The 27,592-nt window shown below is 34.3% G+C and overlaps 1 protein-coding gene across 3 annotated transcripts; it reads right to left on the bottom strand.

The window, feature by feature from the left end:
- Window positions 1-779: 779 nt before the first annotated feature.
- Window positions 780-26,234, bottom strand: LOC110466834 (proline-rich transmembrane protein 2-like). Of its 3 annotated transcripts, none has more exons than XM_021523606.1 (12): window positions 25,957-26,234; window positions 14,917-14,992; window positions 11,288-12,568; window positions 9,844-9,938; window positions 9,457-9,552; window positions 5,767-8,381; window positions 4,659-4,727; window positions 3,251-3,364; window positions 2,818-2,877; window positions 1,786-1,877; window positions 1,411-1,506; window positions 780-1,130 (listed from the first exon to the last, which is right to left on the bottom strand). In XM_021523606.1, exons 7-12 carry the CDS (start codon window positions 4,723-4,725, stop codon window positions 990-992), a joined length of 570 nt encoding a protein of 189 aa, XP_021379281.1. In that variant the 5' UTR covers window positions 4,726-4,727; window positions 5,767-8,381; window positions 9,457-9,552; window positions 9,844-9,938; window positions 11,288-12,568; window positions 14,917-14,992; window positions 25,957-26,234; the 3' UTR covers window positions 780-989. The 3 variants fall into 3 exon arrangements, with proteins under 3 accessions (XP_021379281.1, XP_021379282.1, XP_021379280.1); XM_021523607.1 differs by having other exon boundaries at window positions 11,302-12,568; XM_021523605.1 differs by lacking the exon at window positions 11,288-12,568.
- Between the last annotated feature and the right edge of the window lie 1,358 nt (window positions 26,235-27,592).

Below are 27,592 nucleotides of genomic sequence, written 5' to 3'. Positions count from 1 at the left end.
CGGTCCCTGGGTCTGTATCTAGTTATCGATTTATCAGTATAACCTATGAACATTCCATTTGGTTCTGAATAAGTTTCACATAAGAACCGATATCCGCTCTAATGCTGTTTTACCCGGTGGTTTTTTTTAGCTTTTATTCTGTATTTAACAAAGAATCGATAGGTTGATCCTCGGCATTGATAATGATTTGTCCAATGCAATAAATTTAAGACTCTTTTTGTTTAGCTCAAAAAAGTTGTTTTTACGCCTAAATAAAACAGATATCCATTTAAGGAAGGTAAATGATAGCTCAAAGATTTTCTTTCAAAGACGGAAGACAATTTTACGCAGAAGCATTCAAACGTAGCTTTATAATTAGTAGTGAATAGGCCATACCTATTTGAGGCCGGCCACAGACGAGATCCTTTTAGATTGCAGCGAAATTGAACATTTTGTCGAACTGAAGGGTGCGAGGAAAAAAACCCAATTACCTGTAACTGAGCGAGATCAGCTTTCTCAGTCTCGGGCTAACATTCTGTAACATCCCAACCTTTGCTAACGCCTCTGTTGGGATTATGTTACATAATCCTAGCCCTCGATTGAGATCATCTAAATTAGCTCAGTTACAGGGAATACATTTATTTGTGACTTTAAGTAAACCCGTTATACATGTCACATGTCAATTTTTACCGATATTTTGTGCTCTGGTCATCAGAAAACAATATGGCATACCATTCAGGTATTAGATCAGTATACACATGTCCTTCACTTTCCTATTGATATGTAAAGAATAATTTTGTGAGAGAAACTTTATTATACATTTAGTGTAGTAAACAACACACACTGTATAAATGGCATTACTGTTCTTACACTGAATGTACATACAATTTTATATATCGACCTGACATTACACACATCTATAATTCTGTTATATACTTTCATATACGATTATGTTCTTATTTATCCATCATAATTGTCATGTTGTACTGATTCACACGTAGCCTTTGGGATCAAACACCTAGGCCGAACCTGAGTAGACAGTACGTCATTAGGACAACTCCGAGCACCATGTTGATGAAGTTCAGTCTCAAAGCACATAGAGAGCTGGTTTTGGCATTGACCATATCTCCTTGGAACGCTGCTCTACGAGACTGAAAGAAAACACAAGTCATTTCAAACTGATGGGCTCTATTTACAAGATACAAACCAAGTTGGATATATATTACGTAATTAAACTAAAGTTACATGCTTTTTAATACGTAAAATCACAAATGCATTTCTACTCACTACTGATTTCTTCAATGAAATCAATTTTGAATTAATTAGTAAGCGTTGTTCCTCTTCAACGAGTTGTTTTTAAATTGGATTTTATTAATAATCTGCGAAAGCTAGGATAAAATTTAACTGATAGTTTTCTGCATGACTACTCACATCGTACGAAGAGATAATGGCGCATATTCCTATCGACCACACACAACACAGACAGCCACATATGGACCAGCCCAGATAATCATTAGGAGTAGAAGTCTGAAGTTCATAAGCAACAACAACAGGTTTTCGTCCTCATGGCACATTGTAAGCATGTAAGAATCATCCCCTTACTTTCTCAGGGATTTTTTTTCGCATATGATAATAACATTATTTATCGTTACTTATTTCTCAGTTTAAAACAATATGAATCGTTACAAGCACTTGGAAGTACTGTTTTCTATTCAATATTTGACGTTTGCACTATTACAGCAAAATCATATGCTTTGTATGATAGATTGGCTTGAAATGGCAAATAGGAAATGTGGATATATTTACGACTGTGGGTAGCTCAGTGCCATTAGGTTGTTGAATGGTTACGCTTGTGTCATTGGTGGGGGCGTTGTTAGTAGGATGTCCATTCTCCGTGTCTGTCATCGTGAATTAAAAAAGGTTAACAGTTATTGCGTACAGTAACAAAGGGCAATATATATACATCTATCCTTGATCTTAAGTATTGGTACATAACATATAAGTTATTCATAATATATAGGTTTTCACTATTGCATGCCATATACAGTGGGCAATACATACATATTCATCCTTGACACCTTCACATTTTTTTCACATGCTCTCATTGATTTATTATAGGTTTAAACGGTTGAGTGCTATGTATGTTTATATCTTGTTGAGTGATTTACAACATTTATTTACAACATGTTTATTATTGTAAAATTTACACATGATATTTGCGATTCATATCCAATTTCTTGTGATTTATATAATTTATTTTTATGTTATCGATATTCTAAACATTGTAAGGAAAATCAAAAATTTATTAATTTATATTTGCAGTATGACTAAATCACTTTTTTAGTAACCGCATTTTCCATTGGCTTGTTTACTTTATTTTAAGAAAAATTGGTATGTATGAAGTCCTTATACGGATACGGAGAACGAAAATTCACATTAGATGGAAAGACAATGTATAACATTAGATCATCAGCTAATGGCAGCAACAGACTTTTCTGCTACTTTCGCTTTGAAAATTTCTTAGTCGATGGAAAATTCCTGGATTTTTTGGAAGAAAATTCTTGAAATTATCCAAGATATATTCAAAATTCATCTGGAAATTTTGAATATGCATGTAAGTAGCATGATTAAAATAATACAAAACACATCATAAGATTAATCAAGAATACAAGTCACGTGATTTCGAATAATGAATATACATTACAGGACTTCCATTATAAATCAAAATTTTAATAAAAGAAAAAAGTTTCAAATATTGACAACATGCTTTGGATCCCAAATAAAATAAACTGAAGAACCAAAATCAAGTTTATCGATAAAATTGCATGTGGAACTTACCCTGTAAATTATATGGTGGCAGTGTATCATTGTCTCTATACGGTGGCGGTCTTGGGCCATCTGATATAAAGGAATAAAATGTCCATGTAAATCTCTCATTTGTTCATGTTTTGCCCTAGTTTTAATCAATTTTGAGTTCAAATCATGGTTTGGCTGTTTTTTCACTTCCTTGGTACGTTGATTAGAATGTTATTAATGCTATTGAATAAATGATATAATAACCTTTGCGTATTTACTTTGTCTGCGTCAGCTTTTTTTTAATAATTATACCACATTGCGCGCCTTACATCGCCCTAATGGCCTGAGTATTGTGCCATACTCATTCACCCCTCAAATTTCATAATGACTATTCCAATCATTGAATTGGAAAAGTTCAAATGTGTGTTCCGGATTGAGTGAGTTAAAGGTATGGTGGGCGAAGAGCAATGCTTACCAATTTGCATTGACGTCACACTCTGATAACATGCCGGGCGATCTCCCCACGTGTACTGTGCGTTTCCTTCGTCTGTAGGCGGAAAATATGGCGGAGGACAGTCAGCACTACGATCTAATTTAAAATAACAAAGACAGATGGATACACATGTACACAAAACTCGTATAAACTTTATATTAAGCCAGAGTCTCCACAGGTCTTGACACCAGTCTTAAACATTTTGACAAATATATGTCTATTATATCATTGTGCCAGGGTCAGAGGAAACTCTGACTACTTCAAACATTATATCGACTCAGTTGAAGATAGAACGGAAACATATTTAATTTGACAATACGTAGCTTAATCGAACTACTATTGATTATTAGGCGTGATTGCAAATTTGTATCTTTCCATTGATCGCAAATTTATAAGTTTTGAAGATAATTAATAACCCATTCACACAGGATATTGACCTTTGGGCCTTTTATGAGGCCTTAAAACGTGTCAGGTTGCCGTTGGAAACCGCAAGGTTCTCTAGGTCGTTTAAAGGTAGCATACAGGATTTTCAGACATGGTCATGGACGCCATGGTAGCCGTAAATGTTTTGAACATGTCCAAAACAGTCGCACAAAGGTAGCCGGAGAGGTTGGTTGTTAAAGTTGGCTCAAATGAGGCAGAAGGGAGGCCGAACATTGCCTTGGCTGCATAATGGATGCACGATGTTCGGCAAATGGTCGCCATCTAAATTTTTCTGTCAATCTGGGTGATGCTTTTGCCTCCCTTGTGCCTCCTTGGTAGCCGATGATGGAATAGAGGAGGTACATAGTAGGTACAATGTTTACCCAAACATTGCTTGGGGTCGTCTATGTTGCTAGTGGACGCACAGGTTGTACATAGCTCGACATTGAAATGCCCGACAATTGCAGTTTTGGTGTTTCAAGAGCCGCAATTCTGACCTCAGCGCGTAAGTCTACGACGTCATATACTTGTCCTTGGCGTGCCGTCTCAATTGAAACATACAACCAATCAAAGGGCTGATAGGTCATATTATATCGGTTAATACGCAAACATATCTGACATGGTTATATTCACTGGATATCAACTTAGGTGATAGATACGATCTTTAACCCTATTCTTCTCACGTTTTGTTGATATCTTCATGTCAAAAACACATATAAGAGCATAATTTTTTGATGTAATTAAGTTAGTAATTAATTGATAAGGAAAAGAGGAAACATCAAAGACAAAAAGGAAAGAGACAGCGTGAACTCCCCCGAAAAAAATCTATCATTGATAAATATGAAATTCATTGTGAAGTATAGCGACACTTTTAACTTCGAGATCGTTTATATACTCGCTGGAGTCAGTGTATTTCCTATCGTGTTTATCGGAATCCATTTTTTATTATCGTCATGATCGTACGTACCTGCTTGCAGCAGAGACGGAGACCCGGGGCAGGAGTCCTCATTAGGAAACTGGTGGTATTCAGACATTGCTGAAATTAAAAATTACTCTCCATTCTTTTGACATCATTACCTTTCATAACGACGGAACGTGTTGAAGTCATTCAACCTTCAAGCTCCAATCCGTAAAGTTATGGTGGCAATGCACTCTAAACAAAATATCTCCCTATGTGATTCACCCAGTGAATTGTCCAGAAACATACGAACATGTGACAAGATACCACGGAGGACCGATTGTCAGAACATAAGTGGAAGAGACAGAACGTTTACGACCACTAAAAGACTGAACACCAGTGGAAGAGATAGAACGACCGACGAAGGACAGTATATTTGAACACCAATGGAAAGATGAAATAAACATGAAGGAAACACTTGTAGGGTATACACTTATGAAAGACTAAGTGGTAAACATTCATGACCAGAGTTCCAAGTTACGCATGCCAAAGTATACATATACACATGATGATGATGATGATGATGATGATGTACACACCCAAACATAATGACGAGATTCACACATACGCATGATGACAATTTAAACACATACACATGATGATGATTTATACACATGATGTCGATGTACACCCACACACACACACTCACACACATACACACATGATGAAGATGTAAATACATACACATGATGACAATTTACACACATACACATGGTAACGATGTACACTCTAAAACATGAAGTAGATGTTCACACATACACTTCATAAAAGAGATACACACATACACATGCTGGCAATGTACACACCTACACGTGATGACGATTTACACACATACACATGATGACGATGTACACACATATACATGACGACGAGGTACCAACATACACATGATGACGATGTACACACATACACATGACGACGAGGGACACACATACACATGATGACGAGGTAAACACATACACATGATGACGAGGTACACATACACATGATGAAGTGGTAAACAGTTACACATGACAAAATGGAGCACAACATGCAATCGTCTGAATTATCATTTAAGGTGATAAAATATTTCAGAAGAATCATCCAAAAACATCATCTTGAATTCAGCTATACATACCTGTTTTGAAATGACTGGAAAAAATGGAGTAACTCAGAATAATTTATGCTGTTTTTGCGTAGTAATCATCACAGCGGCACTGTACTTGTTGATCATTCCACTCCGTTATAAACAATACAGCTCTGTGTCAAGAGTCCATGCAGAAAAGGATTAATTAGTGTGTCATGGCTCTCACGTAAACAGTTATCATTTAATAGGATTGATGTAATGATATATAGAGTGTATCGTATCTCTTCACTATACGACTAATTATATGTGATGAATTATATTATAATGGCAATAAATACGTAATGTAACATTTCAGAGAATCGTATTGATTTCCACGTTTCCAGGATATAAACATTTAAACTTATCATTCTTATAACACTTATGCTTGTGGAACATATTCCGAGGTCTGTAACATCATGTAATGAAATAATGACTTTGAATACTAAAGAGCTCCGTACTGCTGTGTTTGGTATGTCTCTTCAAATTATTGTATCACAGGATTTTATAATGTAACAATGACATTATCGAGTAAATCGTATCGTTTTAGTACAAAACTATAATGTTTGCCATATTTAGATAATGTGAAAGATTTCACCTTCCTGAATTGTTTTATCCTCAAAGCAATCCAAAATTCAATTTTTACTGTGATACTGCATGATCCGCACATTGTTTTGTAAATTGTATTGATACTCGACAGACAGAAATTCTTTATTTCTCCCTTTTCTTCATGAATTTCGAATTCATCATATACGATGCAGTATTGAAATCTTACACGATTCAATTGTCATGGATGTTATGGTTATGTAACTTAGGTATCGAGTATCAGACCCACATCAGGCACCAGCACAGGTAGCGATACATGTGTTGTGAAGCACACGTTTTTCTTAACTAACCCGTGCACCTGTTCAATCTCTCACCCCCTCTGTCCGATTTACCTGGCCTGTCGTCACTCCGTCACTGGCTGTACAGGTGAACATTCTTTAGTTTTCTATATAACTTCGTGGTGATTAATATTAAGTGTGAATCGGTGTGCGAATGGTGATTGTGTATCTATGTATTTGCAGGTCTATCGACCTAATAAATATGGAATAACCAATGACCTGTCTTGCATCATTTTTGGCATGGAACAAAATAATACTGAAATGTATATTGATGACACCACAATATAAAACAAAAAAGAATAAAGTTTTATTTTCGTAAGTGACGTTAATTATGCAAGGAGTTATATAATATCACCCATGTCCCAAAGCTTTTACGATATTGTTTTGTTAACGCCACTCCATAAATTAATTATAAAGTCGTTTAGCAATCCAAGTGACGAAATGTATCTTTATCAATTAAGATGAAAGCACAAACATTACCTTTGCCCTGTCGATCACATAGTATTGTGTAAACATTTGACCCCTTTGAACACATAGTCGCCATTCGTTGGATTCTGCTCTCGTGACACCTCGAGAATTCACGGTTTCTACCCTGCATCTGGTGAGATAAGTAGCAGCCGGAAAAAGGCTTCGCACGTTAATAATCTTAACCGCAGTTTTTACATTTAGCTACGGTGAGTTTATGACTTTGTCTCAAGCAATTTTATTGTTACGTGGTATGACTTTTACTAGTAGGAAAATAACCGGTCTTTTATTGTCGAAACATGTATGGTCAGCATTCCACACTTCTGGTTTAGTTATATCCGGCTAGTTAGGGTTATAATCATACAATTCACAACAGTTGCAAATAAACAAACCCGATATCACATTTGTAATTTTTCTGTATTTACACATTTAAACTGCATGTTTTAGAATATTTGAAACAAAAATTCTCGTAGAGGTTTTGTCAGATACTTTTCTACGATAATGTTTCAATAATGTTTCTATAATGTTTCTATGAAGTTTCATCACTTAAGTAGGTGTCAATTAATAGCACAATAATCCCGTCTCAGATTATTTACTAAGCAGGGTGACCTAGTATAGCTGTAGAACCGGGATTAACGTAATTCTATATAATAATAAGAAATTGTTCATGTATGACTATTGACAGCAGGATTAAGCAACAGATACATATTTTGTATGATCTTTATATACAAATTACAGGTGGCCGAAATGTACATATAATTTCAATATTATATACATAAGTATGGATAAACTTTGCGCCATGCTTTCAACTTACCAATATATTAATCAAGTGATATTCAGATATGAAATTGTTCTAAACTTGCCTAATAATGTCTTTAGAAGTCTTTCAAAGTCACTCGTTATCAATATGTCCTCCTTTCTACTAATCATGATAAGATAGAGACAGCCTTATTTTACTACACGTCGATGTAAATCAGTGCAATGCAACGTTATTCAAGGTTCGCCAATATAATATCTCCTATGTTCCAAAGTAACGATACAAATCACGACCACAGCCAACACAATTGACAGAAACAGATTTAATATGTTGATGGCTTGGACTGCCTTTGTCCCATTTGATGATTTGGCCAATGCTGCGTCTGTAAAAGATTGACATCGCATGCTAATGAGAGAGATAACCATCGCGGCTACTAGGCAGAGATTGAAGATATATACTCCTATGGCGCACACTGCTGCAATTCCTGCCCCGTAAGGATAGCCTTGATTCTTGCAGACATGAACCTAGACAGAAAAATGAATCATTGATTCACCTTATTATTTGCAATGCAACGTATAATAATAATAATACTTAAAGAGAGATAATTGTAAAAATAAGCATTCATTGTGAAAAACAAATAGGAAAATATTCTGTCAACTTAGCAAAATACACCGAATTCGATCCGTTCATGGCTTGTTCCGACAGTAAATGATAATTCAGGTAATGACAACATCTAAAAACATTTTATTAAGAAATTCTGTACCACAGTTTGGTCGATAAAGTAAAATCTTTATACGTTTGACTACATATAAAATACCCTGGAAATCATATTAACAGTCAATCGAGGACATGGGAAGTTATAAAATTAACTACTATGAAATAGTTATTTAATATTGATTTATTTATATATCAATATTTAATAACTCAAATACGTTTTCTTTACTTGACCAAAGTATTTCAGGATACAATTTCAAGGAGATTACTTCATGACTTATGCTTCGATATACACACAATATAAATCCCAACGGTAAAAAATATTTTCCAAGTGTTACCTATTTCTATGCACTAATGATTTCTAAAGATGGTTCTTACTAGGAAAGTTAGTCACATAACAAAGATTACGGTAAACAGTGATGAATATTAAGGAAAATTTTATATTAATTTCTTATACATGTTACATATAATGTAAAATTACAAATGTTATCGGTAGTCTTATCTTAGCGCTTTTCGCGCCTTAAATATTGCGCTTAATTATGACTGCGTCAAATGAATTGTTTGCTATTACATATTTTGTGGATGCCCCAACTGATCAATGCGCTAATCTGTTAAAACTCGTTAATGTGCGAACATTTGATTGCGCTATAATAAGAAATTTTGTTAGGATTTCAGACTTTATCTTTTTCATTTAGTTTAAGCCAGGCTCAAAATATAGGCGGAAGTCATTTGTTCTGTTGACTGTTTCACTGTCCTGTCGGGTTTGTCGTAAATGATAGCGACTTTGACAAGAATTAGATCTATTTTTCCACGTTTGAATTTGTATCAACTTTTGATGATTACTTACCTATAATATTTGACCACGACTTATTTTCATGAACTTACCGATATTATTGAAACAGCAGCACAAAGGACAATTGGCAGCGTACAGCAGAGGAAACGCCATATAGATATTCGAAAGGCTAGTGCGTTGGACTTCGGCTAAAATGTGAACAAAATCAGGCATCTCATTTTACAGCTTTTAAAACATTACAACTGCCAATTGTCAATACAGGAATTGGTAAAATGGCGATAAATGATACTTTGATTTAAACTCTATATCACATTTAATTTTACTGATTTCCATTGAATAAATAACACAAATTCAACAAACAATGACAAAGTAGAACTGTTTAACGTTATCCGAAACATACTGTGATAATTGCATAATTGAATGAAAACAACGTTGTGAAACAGTATATTTAAACTTAACGAATAGGATTAATGAACTACCGTATCGCCTGAGGGATTTCCCTCTGCACCAACGACCTGAAGAGGCACTTCTTGCATGTCACTTGCACAGTCCAGCAGTTCGTCAGATATTATAGCTAAGAAATACACAGAAACACAACATAGTTTACATGTTATATATACCCTTTTTACTAAAAAAATCACTATCTTTTACTATATCATAATAAAAATCATTTATTTCCTGCTTGTCTTTTTTATTGTGATGTTAACGTTAAACATATTCAATATTGAAGAATTTATATGTATTTGAAACAAATATACTTCACTTATACTTAGGCAAGAGGCAAGTGAAAATGTAGTGGTACATAGGTAGCAGTATACAGCAGAAATGGCCCGACTCTGATAAACAAGGCACATATCGAGGAAATGTAAACACAGCGGATTTACCCTACACAACACTTGTATAGATGTATATATATTTGTAAACTGCATTACATTTACAATACATATAAAGTACTGAGAAGTATATAAACCTCTTTTTTTCTATGTATGTCACTTGTGTGAAAACCATGCTTACCACATCAAAAATTACCAAAAAATGCCAAAAAATGCTATTTTTGACCCAAATTTTGACCCCCGCAACTAGTAATTTTTTTCCTAAGTTCTATCTAAAATTAAAGATTACCTTTCTGGTTGCAGAGTTATCTGGGTCCCAGTAAAGTTGTAAAACTTGATTTTTTGCAATTTTGCGTCGTGAGCTGTTGTCAAAATTGTACCTCCTGTAAAGCTAGCTTTTCATGTGCAGGCACCCTTTCGGATTATGGCCAAATTTTATTCTCGAACCAAAAAAATCTTTTTTTTTTTTACAAATGTGAAGCTCACATAGCCCACTTCATCATGCTTATACCAATTTTAGTACAGTTTTATTTTTATAATTTTTTTACATATCATTATAAAGGGGTTAGCCATTTAACAAAAATATCACCCATGGCCACAACCCTCTACTGTATACTGCTACCATAGTATTGATATTTGTTTCTTAGCTATTTGGTAGCTTTATATAGATTGTATTTGTGAGTATGATAAATATAACAGTTGGTCTATGAGACTAGATAGACTGTACATGAATGAGAACAATAATTTAATCCTCTACAAAGGTTTATTCCCTGAATAACAACGTAATGATTCAGACAGGATTTTATTAATTTCTTATATCACGAACATGTAGTTTGAGTGTGGCAATCCGTAAAAATACCGTTAAAGCGTAAGTAGACCCTAATGAGGTAACACTGTGAGACCATATAATAGTTAGCAGGTTTTGTAATGCGCACCCAGCAATATTTTTGTCTCCGTCAGACAATTACCACGTCAGTCGAGTAGCTACCTGTACGCTAGTACGGTGGTGAATCCACCAAAATAAACCACTGGTTGTGGCGTACAGAAATTATGTAACCTGATACTTTATTTCATTGTAGAAAGCAATTACTTCTTGCGATTTACCCTCTGGAAAATTATCCTGCTTCCGGCCTCCTTGACCCCTGCCTTGGACCTGCTCCTAAATTAATCCCTGCACGTCGTCTCGGTAGTTTCTTATGTACAAACATGTATTTTGTATTTGCCATGTTTTCGTGTATGTGTGTACTACTGTGGATGTACGATGCATGTGTTGGTCACAATAGTCTATATATATGATACATATGTTTAAAGCATGTTACTACTCATTACATGAATAGATCGGAGATAGGATTGCCGGTAACCGTATACATAGATTCACCTCTTATCTCAATTCGATTTTATTTTTCAAATAATGGTCGCGTGGGCTCACGTTTTCGAATGATTATTACATGTTACAACATTGTGTGAAGGAGGACATTACAAAAGTATAAGCTTATAAAATAGTGTATGTCGTATTAAAATTAATGTGAAAGGACAGAAAAAGAAATATGTTAGAGATAATTTTGGTTTCCATAAAAACTGGATTTATCTAAATATAGACAACAATCTCACTTTCATAAATGTAGCTACAATTCAGGTGTAAAGCGGCAAACAGAATCATGAGTTTTTGTTACTAATTGATGTGAAAGCGATCTGGTGAGATATATATTGAGCTACCATTGACTTATGAATGCAATGTTTCTAATCATCAAAGGATGTTAGATTTTTAGTCAATAACGATGTGTTACTAATGAGCTTCGAGTTTGAGGTGTGATCTAGTGAACTGTACTATTATGTAATTAAAGTTATATCACGATTCAATTATCTATGTTTGTTATGTTTCGAGAGAGCTTTGATATAATGTTATTAGTGAGCTACCAGTATTGTCACAAGTAAGCTATGTTTATTGTCTCTAGTGAGCTCTGTGTATTCTTTCTAGTGATCTACATGTATCAATTTTCGTGCTAGCTTTTGGTATTTTGTTACGGGTGAGCTATGAGCATTTTGTTGAATGTGAGCTGTAGCAATATGTTTTCTAGTGAGTTATAATTAGAATATTACTACTGAGCTATTCACATTAAGTTACTAATGAGCTGCAAGCATTACAGTATGTTGGTAATCAGCTGCGAGTGTTGTTTTGCATTTGTACCAAGGATAGTATAAAACAAAATGGTTTGTGAGTAGTGTATTACTTTGATCTACGGGTATTATATTATAGTGAGTTATGCATGTTCAATTGTTATATGATTGTTCTGCTGCTAGTGAACTATGAGAATTATGCTAAAAGTGAAATCATTTCAAGCTTCAAAGATACGTTTTGAAGAAATGTATCCTGAAAATAAACAAAACAATTATAGATCATAATTTATCAGTAATATTCTGTGTTATCTGTTTATTTTTATGTAATATTGTAATTCAATATTTGAAAAAAGACGAGAAATAAAATAAAGCAGATACAAAAATTGGTGAACAATATAAAGATATGAGACATATCGTAATATTAAATTGATAACCAGGTCAGCGGGCCTCACTTTTAAATTATTAGTAACTGTGGACATGGGCATATGTGTTTATCTCTGTTTTTTATTCTTTACTTACATACTTAGTACATATAGAGAGAAGCGACTTACACGCATGTTGAATACCTTTTGTACATGTGAACTGTATGACAGAGTATTGAACATTCCATACATATTTTACGTACAATGTACCGTCAAACCTCCGGGCTAATTTTCTAAATTATGAATGGCGCTATATAAATGATGAAAATGTTTAGTATTGCTGTCTATGCTATTACAGTAGTGATGACACAAACAAAAAAGCTTTTATGCCAACAATGAATCGAAAGATATCAATATTTAATTTTATAACTATATACATATGTTTAGTTTGATACTTATAGGTAATTAACACTGTGCTATGAAAGTTATCCAATTACATGATATGTACGTGGACTTCGGCTCCAAAATGAAGGTAATCCAATCACATGACATGTACCCGGACTTATGCTCCAACAAAATGAAAGAAATCCAATGCCATGATATGTACCCAGACTTTGGCTCCAACAAAAGAGAAGGTAAACTAATCACAGGATATGTACCTTGTCTTTGGCTCAAACAAAGGATAAAGTTATCCAATCACATGCTTTGTAGGTGGACTTCATCTCCAAAAGGAAAGTAATCCAATACCAAGATATGAACCTAGTCTTTGGTTCCAACAAAGGATACAGTTATCGAATTACATTATTTGAACCTGGACTTCAGCTCCAAAGGTAAGATAATCCAATCACATTATATGTTCCTAGACTTTGGCTCCAACGAAGGAGAAAGTTATCCAATCGCATGATATGCACGTTGAGTTCAGCTCAAAAGGGAAGGTAATCCAATCACATGATATGCACCTGGATTTCGGTCCAACAAAAGGCAAAGTAATCTAGTCACATGGTATGTACCTGGACTTTCGCTCCAAAGGGGAAAGACAGCTACATACCATAACGATAAGATGAATACTTAAGGCTGTGAAACAGCATATTTATATTAAACGATAATATAGCTAAGAAAAACACAGAGGATTTCGAACGGATGATAGGATGATTATCACCTAGAAGATTTGTTTGGGGGATTGACGTGGTTTGAGGCATCAAAGGGAGAAGTTAGCATGATGACATGAACAAAGATATTTTGGGGCTCGTGAGCATGCTGATGTACCTGGAATTTGGACCCAACAAATCGGAAAGTTATCCAATCAAATGATATGTACTTGGACTCCAGCTCCAAAAGGAAGGTAATCCAATCACATGATATGTACCAGGATCAAGTTTTACTAAACGTTGTAAGTCTACACGTAGACGTAAGCGTAACTTATGTGTAATACAAGTTACACTAAAGGTCGTAACGTAAAGTTACGTCTGTATTTACGTGTAAGTCTACGCCTGCCCTTATGTACACGTAAGATTAAACGTAACTTATGTGTAATACAAGTTTCACTAAAGGTCGTAACGTAAAGTTACGTCTGTATTTACGTGTAAGTCTACGTCTGCCCTTATGTACACGTAAGATTAAACGTAACTTTGAACAACAACACACGATGTCCTTGATTTTTATTTTGCCACGGAATATCAATAAAGCGAACATAAGAAGAGAATAGCTTTTCGTGCGTGGAGTCAGCCGTTAGATATGTTCAGAGTTGAAGAATTTATTAGCATGAATACGTTTACATTCAAAAGTACAGCCACTATGGTGCTTTGTGAGACGGACTTAGGGTAAACATAAATAAAATCCTAACTCCATTTACGTCAACGTTTACGTCTACGTTTACGTGTAACTTTACGACTTTTAGTGAAACTGGGTCCTGGACTTCGGCTCCAACAAAGGTGAAAGTAATCCGATCACATGATATGTACCTGGACTTTAGCTCCAAAAAAGGGGATGGTTATCTTGACTTCGGCTTCAACATAGGGGAACGATAACTACATGACATAACGATAAGATTGGCGCTAAGGGCAAAAGCTGATTTTGAACGGACCATAGGAGGATTTTTACCTGGAAGGAGGGGTATTATTTGGTCAACAAGTTGGGAAGTAAGCGCGCGATAAAAGGCGGCTGTTAGAATGCCGATGCGTCGATACGTACCTAGGGGTTAAAAATTGGAATATAAGCATGGTGACATGGCGATACATACCTTGCATGACTTCAGGAGGAGTGAACATATGCATTTCGAATATTCAATGGTTCGTCTGTTAAAATAACGTCGTTACCTATAATATAATAATGGATAATTAATTGAAATGATGACAATGTTGTGTATTTATCCATGCTAAACTAACGGTTGAGCAATACTTTCATACAAGGATCAGAAAGACAAAATTTTAACTAAAGAAATTGTTTTGACTGAACGAATATATACATCAGAATGTTAAATAGATACTTATAATATTTATTGAAATATATTGCAACTCACGCTGAGAGGAAAGTTCTTGGCATACACTAAAGGAAAGACTATTGACATTTCAGTAAGACAATGATATCGTTTTTGAAAAATCTGATTATCAAAAGGTAGATCGATTCATTGTTTGTGTTGTGAAATACACGAAACAAATCAAAAGGTTGTATTACAAATTATTCTTGTTTTCACTATGATGTATAAACCCTAGGTGTGTTACCTTTCATGCCGACAATAGATATGTTACAAAGGCAGTGTTATCCATAAAGTTATGCTACCCATCACACAGACTATAGCCTTAACACATAAAGTTATGTTACCTATCACATTGACTTTAGACAAAACACATAAAGTTATATTACCTATCACACAGACTATAGCCTTAACAGATAAATTATGTTACCTATCACACAGACTGTAGACATAACACATAAAGTTCTGTTACCTATCACATTGACTATAGCCTTAACACATAAATTATGTTACCTATCACACAGACTGTAGACATAACACATAAAGTTATGTTACCTATCACATTGACTATAGCCTTAACACATAGGGTTATGTTACCTATCACACTGCCATTAGTCTTAACACATAAAGTTATGTTACCTATCACACAGCCTATAGCCTTAACACATAAAGGTATGTTACCTATCACACAGACTATAGTCTTAACACATAAAGTTATGTTACCTATCACACAGCGTATAGTCTCAACACATAAAGTTATGTTACCTATCACACAGACTATAGTCTTAACACACAAAGTTATGTTACTTATCACACAGACTATAGCCTTAACACATAAAGTTATGTTACCTATCAAACCGACTATAGCCTTAACACATAAAGTTATGTTACCTATCACACAGACTATAGCCTTAACACATAAAGTTATGTTACCTATCACACAGACTATAGCCTTAACACATAAAGTTATGTTACCTATCACACAGACTATAGCCTTAACACATAAAGTTATGTTACCTATCACACAGACTATAGCCTTAACACATAAAGTTATGTTACCTATCACACAGACTATAGCCTTAACACATAAAGTTATGTTACCTATCACACAGACTATAGCCTTAACACATAAAGTTATGTTACCTATCACACAGACTATAGCCTTAACACATAAAGTTATGTTACCTATCACACAGACTATAGCCTTAACACATAAAGTTATGTTACCTATCACACAGACTATAGCCTTAACACATAAAGTTATGTTACCTATCACACAGACTATAGCCTTAACACATAAAGTTATGTTACCTATCACACAGACTATAGCCTTAACACATAAAGTTATGTTACCTATCACACAGACTATAGCCTTAACACATAAAGTTATGTTACCTATCACACAGACTATAGCCTTAACACATAAAGTTATGTTACCTATCACACAGACTATAGCCTTAACACATAAAGTTATGTTACCTATCACACAGACTATAGCCTTAACACATAAAGTTATGTTACCTATCACACAGACTATAGCCTTAACACATAAAGTTATGTTACCTATCACACAGACTATAGCCTTAACACATAAAGTTATGTTACCTATCACACAGACTATAGCCTTAACACATAAAGTTATGTTACCTATCACACAGACTATAGCCTTAACACATAAAGTTATGTTACCTATCACACAGACTATAGCCTTAACACATAAAGTTATGTTACCTATCACACAGACTATAGCCTTAACACATAAAGTTATGTTACCTATCACACTGACTATAGCCTTAACACATAAAGTTATGTTACCTATCACACAGACTATAGCCTTAACACATAAAGTTATGTTACCTATCTTACAGACTATAGCCTTAACACATACAGTAATGTTACCTATCACACAGACTATAGTCCTAACACATAAAGTTATGTTACTTATCACACAGACTATAGCCTTAACACATTGGTTATGTTACCTATCACACCGACTATAGCCTTAACACAAAAAGTTATGTTACCTATAACACAGACTATAGCCTTAACACATAAAGTTATGCTATATATCTTACAGACTATAGCCTTAACACATACAGTAATGTTACCTATCACATAGACTATAGTCCTAACACATCAAGTTATGTTACTTATCACACAGACTATAGCCTTAACACATTGGTTATGTTACCTATCACACCGACTATAGCCTTAACACAAAAAGTTATGTTACCTATCACACAGACTATAGCCTTATGATACCTATCACACAGACTATAGCCTTAACACATAAAGTTATGTTATAGATCTTACAGACTATAGCCTTAACACATACAGTAATGTTACCTATCACACAGACTATAGTCCTAACACATAAAGTTATGTTAGTTATCACACAGACTATAGCCTTAACACATACAGTAATGTTACCTATCCCACAGACTATAGTCCTAACACATAAAGTTATGTTACTTATCACACAGACTATAGCCTTAACACATAAAGTTATGTTACCTATCACACAGACTAAAGTCTTATGTTACCAATCACACAGACTATAGCCTGAGCACATAAAGTTATGTTACCTATCACATTGACTATAGCCTTATGTTACCTATCACAAAGACTATAGCCTTAACACATAAAGTTATGCTACCTATCACACAGACTATAGCCTGAACACATAAGGTTATGTTACCTATCACACATACTATAGCTTTAACACATAAAGTTATGTTACCTATCACACAGACTATAGCCATAACACATAAAGTTGTGTTACCTATCACACATACTATAGCCTTAACACATAAAGTTATGTTACCTATCACACATACTATAGCCTTAACACATAAAGTTATGTTACCTATCAAACTGACTATAGCCTTATGTTACCTATCACACAGACTATATTCTGAACACATAAAGTTATGTTACCTATCACACAGACAATAGCCTTAACACATAAAGTTATGTTACTTATCACACAGACTATAGCCTTAACACATTGGTTATGTTACCTATCACACCGACTATAGCCTTAACACAAAAAGTTATGTTACCTATCACACAGACTATAGACTTAACACATAAAGTTATGTTATATATATCACAGACTATAGCCTTAACACATACAGTAATGTTACCTATCACATAGACTATAGTCCTAACACATCAAGTTATGTTACTTATCACACAGACTATAGCCTTAACAAATTGGTTATGTCACCTATCACACCGACTATAGCCTTAACACAAAAAGTTATGTTACCTATCACACAGACTATAGTCTCAACACATAAAGTTATGTTACCTATCACACCCCCTATAGCCTAAACACATGATGTTATGTTACCTATCACACAGACTATAGCCCTATGTTACCCATCACACAGACTATAGCCTTAACACATAACGTTATGTTACCTATCACACAGACTATAGCCATAACACATAAAGGTATGTTACCTATCACACAGACTATAGACATAACACATACAGTCAGGCTACCTATCACACAGACTATAGCCTTAACACATAAAGTTATGTTACCTATCACATTGACTATAGCCTTATGTTACCTATCACACAGACTCCTTACCACATAAAGGTATGTTACCTATCACACAGACTATAGTCTGAACACATAAAGTTATGTTACCTATCACACAGACTATAGCCTTAACAGATAAAGTTAAGTTACCTATCACACATACTATAGCCTAAACACATAATGTTATGTTACCTATCACACAGACTATAGCATTAACACATAAAGTTATGTTACCTATCACATTGACTATAGCCTTATGATACCTATCACACAGACTCCTTTACACATAAAGGTATGTTACCTATCACATAGACTATAGCCTTAACACATAAAGTTATGTTGCCTATCACAGAGACTATAGCCTCAACATATAAAGTTATGTGACCTATCACACATACTATAGCCTTAACACCTAAAGTTATGTTACCTATCACATTGACTATAGCCTTATGTTACAGTTATGTTACCTATCACACAGACTATAGACATAACACATACAGTCAGGCTACCTATCACACAGACTATAGCCTTAACAGATAAAGTTATGTTACCTATCACCCATACTATAGCCTAAACACATAATGTTATGTTACCTATCACACAGACTATAGCCCTATGTTACCCATCACACAGACTATAGCCTTAACACATAAAGTTGTGTTACCTATCACACATACTATAGCCTTAACACATAAAGTTGTGTTACCTATCACACTAACTATAGACATAACACATAAAGTCATGCTTCCCATCACACAGACTATAGCCTTAACACATAAAGTTATTTTACCTATCACACAGACTATAGCCTTAACCCATAAAGTTATGTTACCTATCACACAGACTATCACACAGACTATAGCCATAACACATAAAGTTGTGTTACCTATCACACTAACTATAGACATAACACATAAAGTCATGCTTCCCACCACACAGCCTATAGCCTTAACACATAAAGGTATGTTATTTATCACACAGACTATAGCCTTAACACATAAAGTTATGTTGCCTATCACAGAGACTATAGCCTCAACATATAAAGTTATGTGACCTATCACACATACTATAGCCTTAACACCTAAAGTTATGTTACCTATCACATTGACTATAGCCTTATGTTACCTATCACACATACAATAGCCTTAACACATAAAGTTGTGTTACCTATCACACTAACTATAGACATAACACATAAAGTCATGCTTCCCACCACACAGCCTATAGCCTTAACACATAAAGGTATGTTACCTATCACATTGACTATAGCCTTATGTTACAGTTATGTTACCTATCACACAGACTATAGACATAACACATACAGTCAGGCTACCTATCACACAGACTATAGCCTTAACAGATAAAGTTATGTTACCTATCACCCATACTATAGCCTAAACACATAATGTTATGTTACCTATCACACAGACTATAGCATTAACACATAAAGTTATGTTACCTATCACATTGACTATAGCCTTATGTTACAGTTATGTTACCTATCACACAGACTATAGTTATGTTACCTATCACACAGACTATAGACATAACACATACAGTTATGTTACCTATCACACAGACTATAGTTATGTTACCTATCACACAGACTATAGTTATGTTACCTATCACACAGACTATAGCCTTAACACATAAAGTTATGTTACCTATCACACAGACTATAGCCCTATGTTACCCATCACACAGACTATAGCCTTAACACATAAAGTTATGTTACATATCACACAGACTATAGTCTTAACACATAAAGTTATGTTACCTATCACACAGACTATAGCCATAACACATACAGGTATGTTACCTATCACACTGACTATAGCCTTATGTTACCTATCACACACACTATAGCCTTAACACATAAAGTTATGTTACATATCACACAGACTATAGTCTTAACACATAAAGTTATGTTACCTATCACACAGAAAATAGTCTCAACACATAAAGTTATGTTTCCTATCAGACAGACTATAGCCTTAACACATAAAGTTATGTTACCTATCACACAGACTATAGTCTTAACACATAAAGTTATGTTACTTATCACACAGACTATAGCCTTAACACATTGGTTATGTTACCTATCACACCGACTATAGCCTTAACACAAAAAGGTATGTTACCTATCACACCGACTATAGCCTTAACACATACAGTAAGGTTACCTATCACACAGACTATAGCCTTAACACATAAAGTTATGTTACCCATCACACAGACTATAGCCTTAACACATAAAGGTATGTTACCTATCACATTGACTATAGCCTTATGTTACCTATCACACAGACTCCTTTACACATAAAGGTATGTTACCTATCACATAGACTATAGCCTTAACACATAAAGTTATGTTACCTATCACACAGACTATAGCCTTAACACATAAAGTTATGTTACCTATCACACAGACTATAGCCTTAACACATAAAGTTATGTTACCTATCACACAGACTATAGCCTTAACACATAAAGTTATGTTACCTATCACACAGACTATAGCCTTAACACATAAAGTTATGTTACCTATCACACAGACTATAGCCTTAACACATAAAGTTATGTTACCTATCACACAGACTATAGCCTTAACACATAAAGTTATGTTACCTATCACACAGACTATAGCCTTAACACATAAAGTTATGTTACCTATCACACAGACTATAGCCTTAACACATAAAGTTATGTTACCTATCACACAGACTATAGCCTTAACACATAAAGTTATGTTACCTATCACACAGACTATAGCCTTAACACATAAAGTTATGTTACCTATCACACAGACTATAGCCTTAACACATAAAGTTATGTTACCTATCACACAGACTATAGCCTTAACACATAAAGTTATGTTACCTATCACACAGACTATAGCCTTAACACATAAAGTTATGTTACCTATCACACAGACTATAGCCTTAACACATAAAGTTATGTTACCTATCACACAGACTATAGCCTTAACACATAAAGTTATGTTACCTATCACACAGACTATAGCCTTAACACATAAAGTTATGTTACCTATCACACAGACTATAGCCTTAACACATAAAGTTATGTTACCTATCACACAGACTATAGCCTTAACACATAAAGTTATGTTACCTATCACACAGACTATAGCCTTAACACATAAAGTTATGTTACCTATCACACAGACTATAGCCTTAACACATAAAGTTATGTTACCTATCACACAGACTATAGCCTTAACACATAAAGTTATGTTACCTATCACACAGACTATAGCCTTAACACATAAAGTTATGTTACCTATCACACAGACTATAGCCTTAACACATAAAGTTATGTTACCTATCACACAGACTATAGCCTTAACACATAAAGTTATGTTACCTATCACACAGACTATAGCCTTAACACATAAAGTTATGTTACCTATCACACAGACTATAGCCTTAACACATAAAGTTATGTTACCTATCACACAGACTATAGCCTTAACACATAAAGTTATGTTACCTATCACACAGACTATAGCCTTAACACATAAAGTTATGTTACCTATCACACAGACTATAGCCTTAACACATAAAGTTATGTTACCTATCACACAGACTATAGCCTTAACACATAAAGTTATGTTACCTATCACACAGACTATAGCCTTAACACATAAAGTTATGTTACCTATCACACAGACTATAGCCTTAACACATAAAGTTATGTTACCTATCACACAGACTATAGCCTTAACACATAAAGTTATGTTACCTATCACACAGACTATAGCCTTAACACATAAAGTTATGTTACCTATCACACAGACTATAGCCTTAACACATAAAGTTATGTTACCTATCACACAGACTATAGCCTTAACACATAAAGTTATGTTACCTATCACACAGACTATAGCCTTAACACATAAAGTTATGTTACCTATCACACAGACTATAGCCTTAACACATAAAGTTATGTTACCTATCACACAGACTATAGCCTTAACACATAAAGTTATGTTACCTATCACACAGACTATAGCCTTAACACATAAAGTTATGTTACCTATCACACAGACTATAGCCTTAACACATAAAGTTATGTTACCTATCACACAGACTATAGCCTTAACACATAAAGTTATGTTACCTATCACACAGACTATAGCCTTAACACATAAAGTTATGTTACCTATCACACAGACTATAGCCTTAACACATAAAGTTATGTTACCTATCACACAGACTATAGCCTTAACACATAAAGTTATGTTACCTATCACACAGACTATAGCCTTAACACATAAAGTTATGTTACCTATCACACAGACTATAGCCTTAACACATAAAGTTATGTTACCTATCACACAGACTATAGCCTTAACACATAAAGTTATGTTACCTATCACACAGACTATAGCCTTAACACATAAAGTTATGTTACCTATCACACAGACTATAGCCTTAACACATAAAGTTATGTTACCTATCACACAGACTATAGCCTTAACACATAAAGTTATGTTACCTATCACACAGACTATAGCCTTAACACATAAAGTTATGTTACCTATCACACAGACTATAAACTTATGTTACCTATCACACAGACTATAGCCTTAACACATAAAGTTATGTTACCTATCGCACAGACTATAACCTTAACACATAAAATTGTTACATATCACACAGACTATAGCCTTATGTTACCTATCACACAGACTATAGCCTTAACACATAAAGGTATGTTACCTATCACACAGACTATATCCTTAACACATAAAGTTATGTTATCTATCACACAGACTATAGCCGTAACACATAAAGTTATGTTACCTATCACACAGACTATAGCCTTATGTTACCTATCACACAGACTATAGCCTTAACACATAAAGTTATGTTGCCTATCACACTGACTAAAGACATAACACATAAAGTCATGCTTCCCATCACACAGACTATAGCCTTAACACATAAAGTTATGTTACCTATCACACAGAATATAGCCTGAACACATAAAGTTATGTTACCTATCACACAGACTATAGCCTTAACACTTAAAGTTACGTTACCTATCACACAGACTATAGTCTCAACACATAACGTTATGTTACCTATCACACAGCCTATAGCCTTAACACATAAAGTTATGTTACCCATCACACAGATTAAAACATAACACATACAGCTGTGTTTTCCATAACACATATTATAAACAAAACACATAAAGCCATAACACATTAATTATGATACCCATCATACATATTGTAGACATATAACATATGAAGTTATGTTAGCCATCACGCAGACTATAGACATAACACATAAAGTTATGTTCCCATCACACAGACTATAGACATTACACATTAAGCTGTGTTCCCATTAAACAGACTATATACATAACATATAAAGATATGTTCCCATCACACAGACTATAGACATAACAAATTAAACTGTGTTCCCATCACACAGACTATATACATAACACATAAAGATATGTTCCCATTACACAGACTGTAGACATAACACATTAAGCTGTGTTCCCATTTCACAGACTATTGACATAACACATAAAGTAATGTAACTCATCACACAGACTGTAGACATAAAACATTAAAGCATGTTCCCATCACAAATGATATAGACATAACACATAAAGCTGTGTTCCCATTATACAAAATATATGTATATATAACTTACAAAGTTAAGTTCCCACCACACATGCTATAAAAACGATACACAAAGCTGCGTTCCCATCATACAAACTATATATATATAACTTATAAAGTTAAGTTCCAATCTCACAAACTATTGACATATCACATAAAGTAATGTTACTCATCACACAGACTGTAGACATAATACATTAAAATATGTTCCCATCACACAGGCTATGTACATAACACATAAAATCATGTTGTTCCCATCACACAGGCTATTTACATAACACATAAAATCATGTTGTTCCAATCACACAGACTATAAACATAACACATAATGATGTGTTCCTATTTCACAGACTATAGATATAACAAATGAAGTTATGTTCCAATCATACAGACATGATTAGGTTATGGCCATGATTAGACATAACACATAAACTATCACACAGACTATAAACATAACACATAAAGCTGTGTTCCCATTTCACAGGCAGACAAAAGACATAACACATAAGGCTTTACCTAAAATAGTAAATATCACACTAAGATATACATGTTGGCAAGTTGATGGCACGCAGTAGGTGTACCACTCGTGAGACTACCTATTCGACGAATGGATAGGTAAAATACCAAGGATTTGAGAGGTCGGGGATGAATCATAATTCGAGAAACACGGGTATTCGAGCAATGGTAGTTCAAGTATTCTCAGGATAATTTACAAAGAATAATTACTGGGCGGATTGGTCGAGTGGTTAACACTCCGGCCTTTCACGTAGCCGGGGTTCAATCCCCGAAGTCGTCGTAGGCATGGATATTCAGAGAAAGGGTTTTTCTTCTGCCCACACAACTCCAACAACCCAGGTGGAGTATACAATGGTCTGGGGTGGATGTTGCGGTATCTGTACTGTACGATTCAAGTGAGGTGGTACTATAAATGATGCTGTTGGACGCACGGTTCCACTACAAACAGAACACACCAAATATCCAGCACACACGCAGGCATACACACATAGAGAGATTTTAGCCAGGTGGCATAGAACTAGTAGTTAGCGCCTGATAAGACAGCTCCTGCGAATTCCTAAAAAAATGTATTTATTAATGAAAATGCTAATTGAATTAATTGTTTATCTGTGTACTGTAAAGCGCTTTAGAGTAACTTAAGTTAGCTTGATAGGGCGCTATATCAAATGTTGTATATTATTAATATATATGGTCGGAACCAGGCGAACTCTTCGGGGAACAGGGGGTATTCAAGTAATGTAAGTTCGAGTAAATGGGGTTTCATTGTATAGCTAAAACTGCCTTATTCAACCATACATTATTCTGTCACCTTTTTCATCAACATTTTATGTAAACTACAAAATGAGACCCGTTTATTAAAACTTCCTTTTAAATCTGATCAGTATGATGCATCTCACAGGATCATACAAGTTTCATTGTAAATGAAACAGAATTCAAAATGCGTATAATATATACACTGATGAAATATTACAATGCTTTTAATTACTGTAACCTATACCAATTGAAAATATATATGATGTATGCTTATTATAAACAGGAATTCTAACTCTTAATTAGCTAAATTATTATCACTTACCCGAAAGCAGATTTGTTGTGTGTGTGGTTCAGCTACTTATACACGAAACCAACCAACCTTGACGCACTTCCTGGTCAAATATGCATACAAAACTTGTAATAGATACTGTAACGCCGTCTCAAACGTAACTGATATTTTGTAATTGGTTCAAACATGCGACAGGCTAACATAATGGTTATTTGACATTTTTTCTTATATTGCTGATTTTAGAAGATATGCTATTTAGTTATTATTTCTCCTGCGTAGGTTTTTCTTTGATAAATATTTTTCCTTTGTTGCCTTCTGTTTAGAATATTTTTCTGTGCTGGCTAAAGTTCATATTTCTTTCTGTTTATATTCTTTCTGTGTTGGCTTCTTTTAAGTATTGTTTTTGTGCTGGTGTCTATTACTTTATATTTCTTCCGTGCTGGCTTCTCTTTAGATAATATTTGTCATTTGTTGATTTCTCTTTAGTATATATGCCTTCTGTGCTGGTTTCGTTTTGGTTAATATTTCTCCTATTTTGGTTTCTCTTTAGTAAATGTTTCTTCAATCTTGTTTTTTTTTGTGATAATAATTCTCCTGTACTGCTTTTTATTTAATTAATTTAAAATTCCTTCTGTCCTGACTTTTTGTTATTCTTTGGTATGTATTCCTTCTGTGCTGGCTTTTCTTTAGTTAATATTTTTCTCTGTGCTGGATTATCTTCAATTAATTATTCTCCTATGATCTGTGATAGCTCATATTTATCATGTGTTTACATCACTTTGGTTTATATTTCTTTAGACGTGTATGTTATTTTGGATTTTGATATGATATTCTGTTATGGTGTTATTTCGAATATACCTGTTTCTTTCCATGTTTGTGTTATTTCGGATCATTGCTTTTCCTTCTGTAATTAAAATGTTCTTCTCTGGGCTTTTCTTTTCGGTTCACAAATCTCCTTCTATGTCGTTTTACCTTTTTTGCCACTTTTTGTCATTTTTGTGCACTTTTATTAACTTTGTCTTTTTATGATGAAACTTTTGAAATTCCTTGTCCGCAGCTTAGAACATTTGTTCATTAGACGTATCAAAGCAGCGAAGACTGAGGCATAAACAATTTCACCAAGGAATGATTACTGTTCATACTTATCATTTTATCTCATTATACGCGACGCTTGCTATTTCGATATTGTCTATTAGTAATCCTATTATTCTGCTGATATGTGCGTGTTGCTGAAATATAGGTATATCATAATTTGAGAGAAACATATCTTAATCTGTTGTTAATTGGACATTATAAACCTAACTGTCGATTTATCAGTATAACATATGAACATTCCATTTGGTTCTGATTGATAACAGTTTATTTTCTACACTGTATCATATAAGAACTGATGTCCGGTTTAATGCTGTTTTACCAGTTTTCTACAGCTTTTATTTAGTATTGACGAAAATCACTATTTCAAAATATCAACATTTTGATCCTCGGCATTGTTAATGAGATGTCCGATGCAATAAATTTGAGATTTACTTTGATTAGTTCAAAAAGGTTTTTTTCAGACTAAATGAAATAGATATCTAATTAAGGAAGGTAAATGTTAGCTCAAAGCTTTGTTTAGGTTTCAAATCTAAATAAATTGATTAATAATTGATGTAACATACATAGAACAGAA

This window comes from Mizuhopecten yessoensis, unplaced genomic scaffold (assembly GCF_002113885.1).
Source record: "Mizuhopecten yessoensis strain PY_sf001 unplaced genomic scaffold, ASM211388v2 scaffold11145, whole genome shotgun sequence".
Lineage (NCBI taxonomy): Eukaryota > Metazoa > Mollusca > Bivalvia > Pectinida > Pectinidae > Mizuhopecten > Mizuhopecten yessoensis.
This window is presented reverse-complemented; position numbering and strand designations above follow the sequence as displayed.

Excerpts from the sequence above, each read along its gene's own strand:
- LOC110466834 (XM_021523606.1), bottom strand. The coding sequence starts at position 4,725 with ATGTCTGAATACCACCAGTTTCCTAATGAGGACTCCTGCCCCGGGTCT. Across the intron at positions 3,365-4,658 it reads TCCGTCTCTGCTGCAAGCAG|ATCGTAGTGCTGACTGTCCT; the intron begins GTACGTACGATC and ends ATTTTAAATTAG. Across the intron at positions 1,507-1,785 it reads GCACTGAGCTACCCACAGTC|ACTTCTACTCCTAATGATTA; the intron begins GTAAATATATCC and ends TATGAACTTCAG.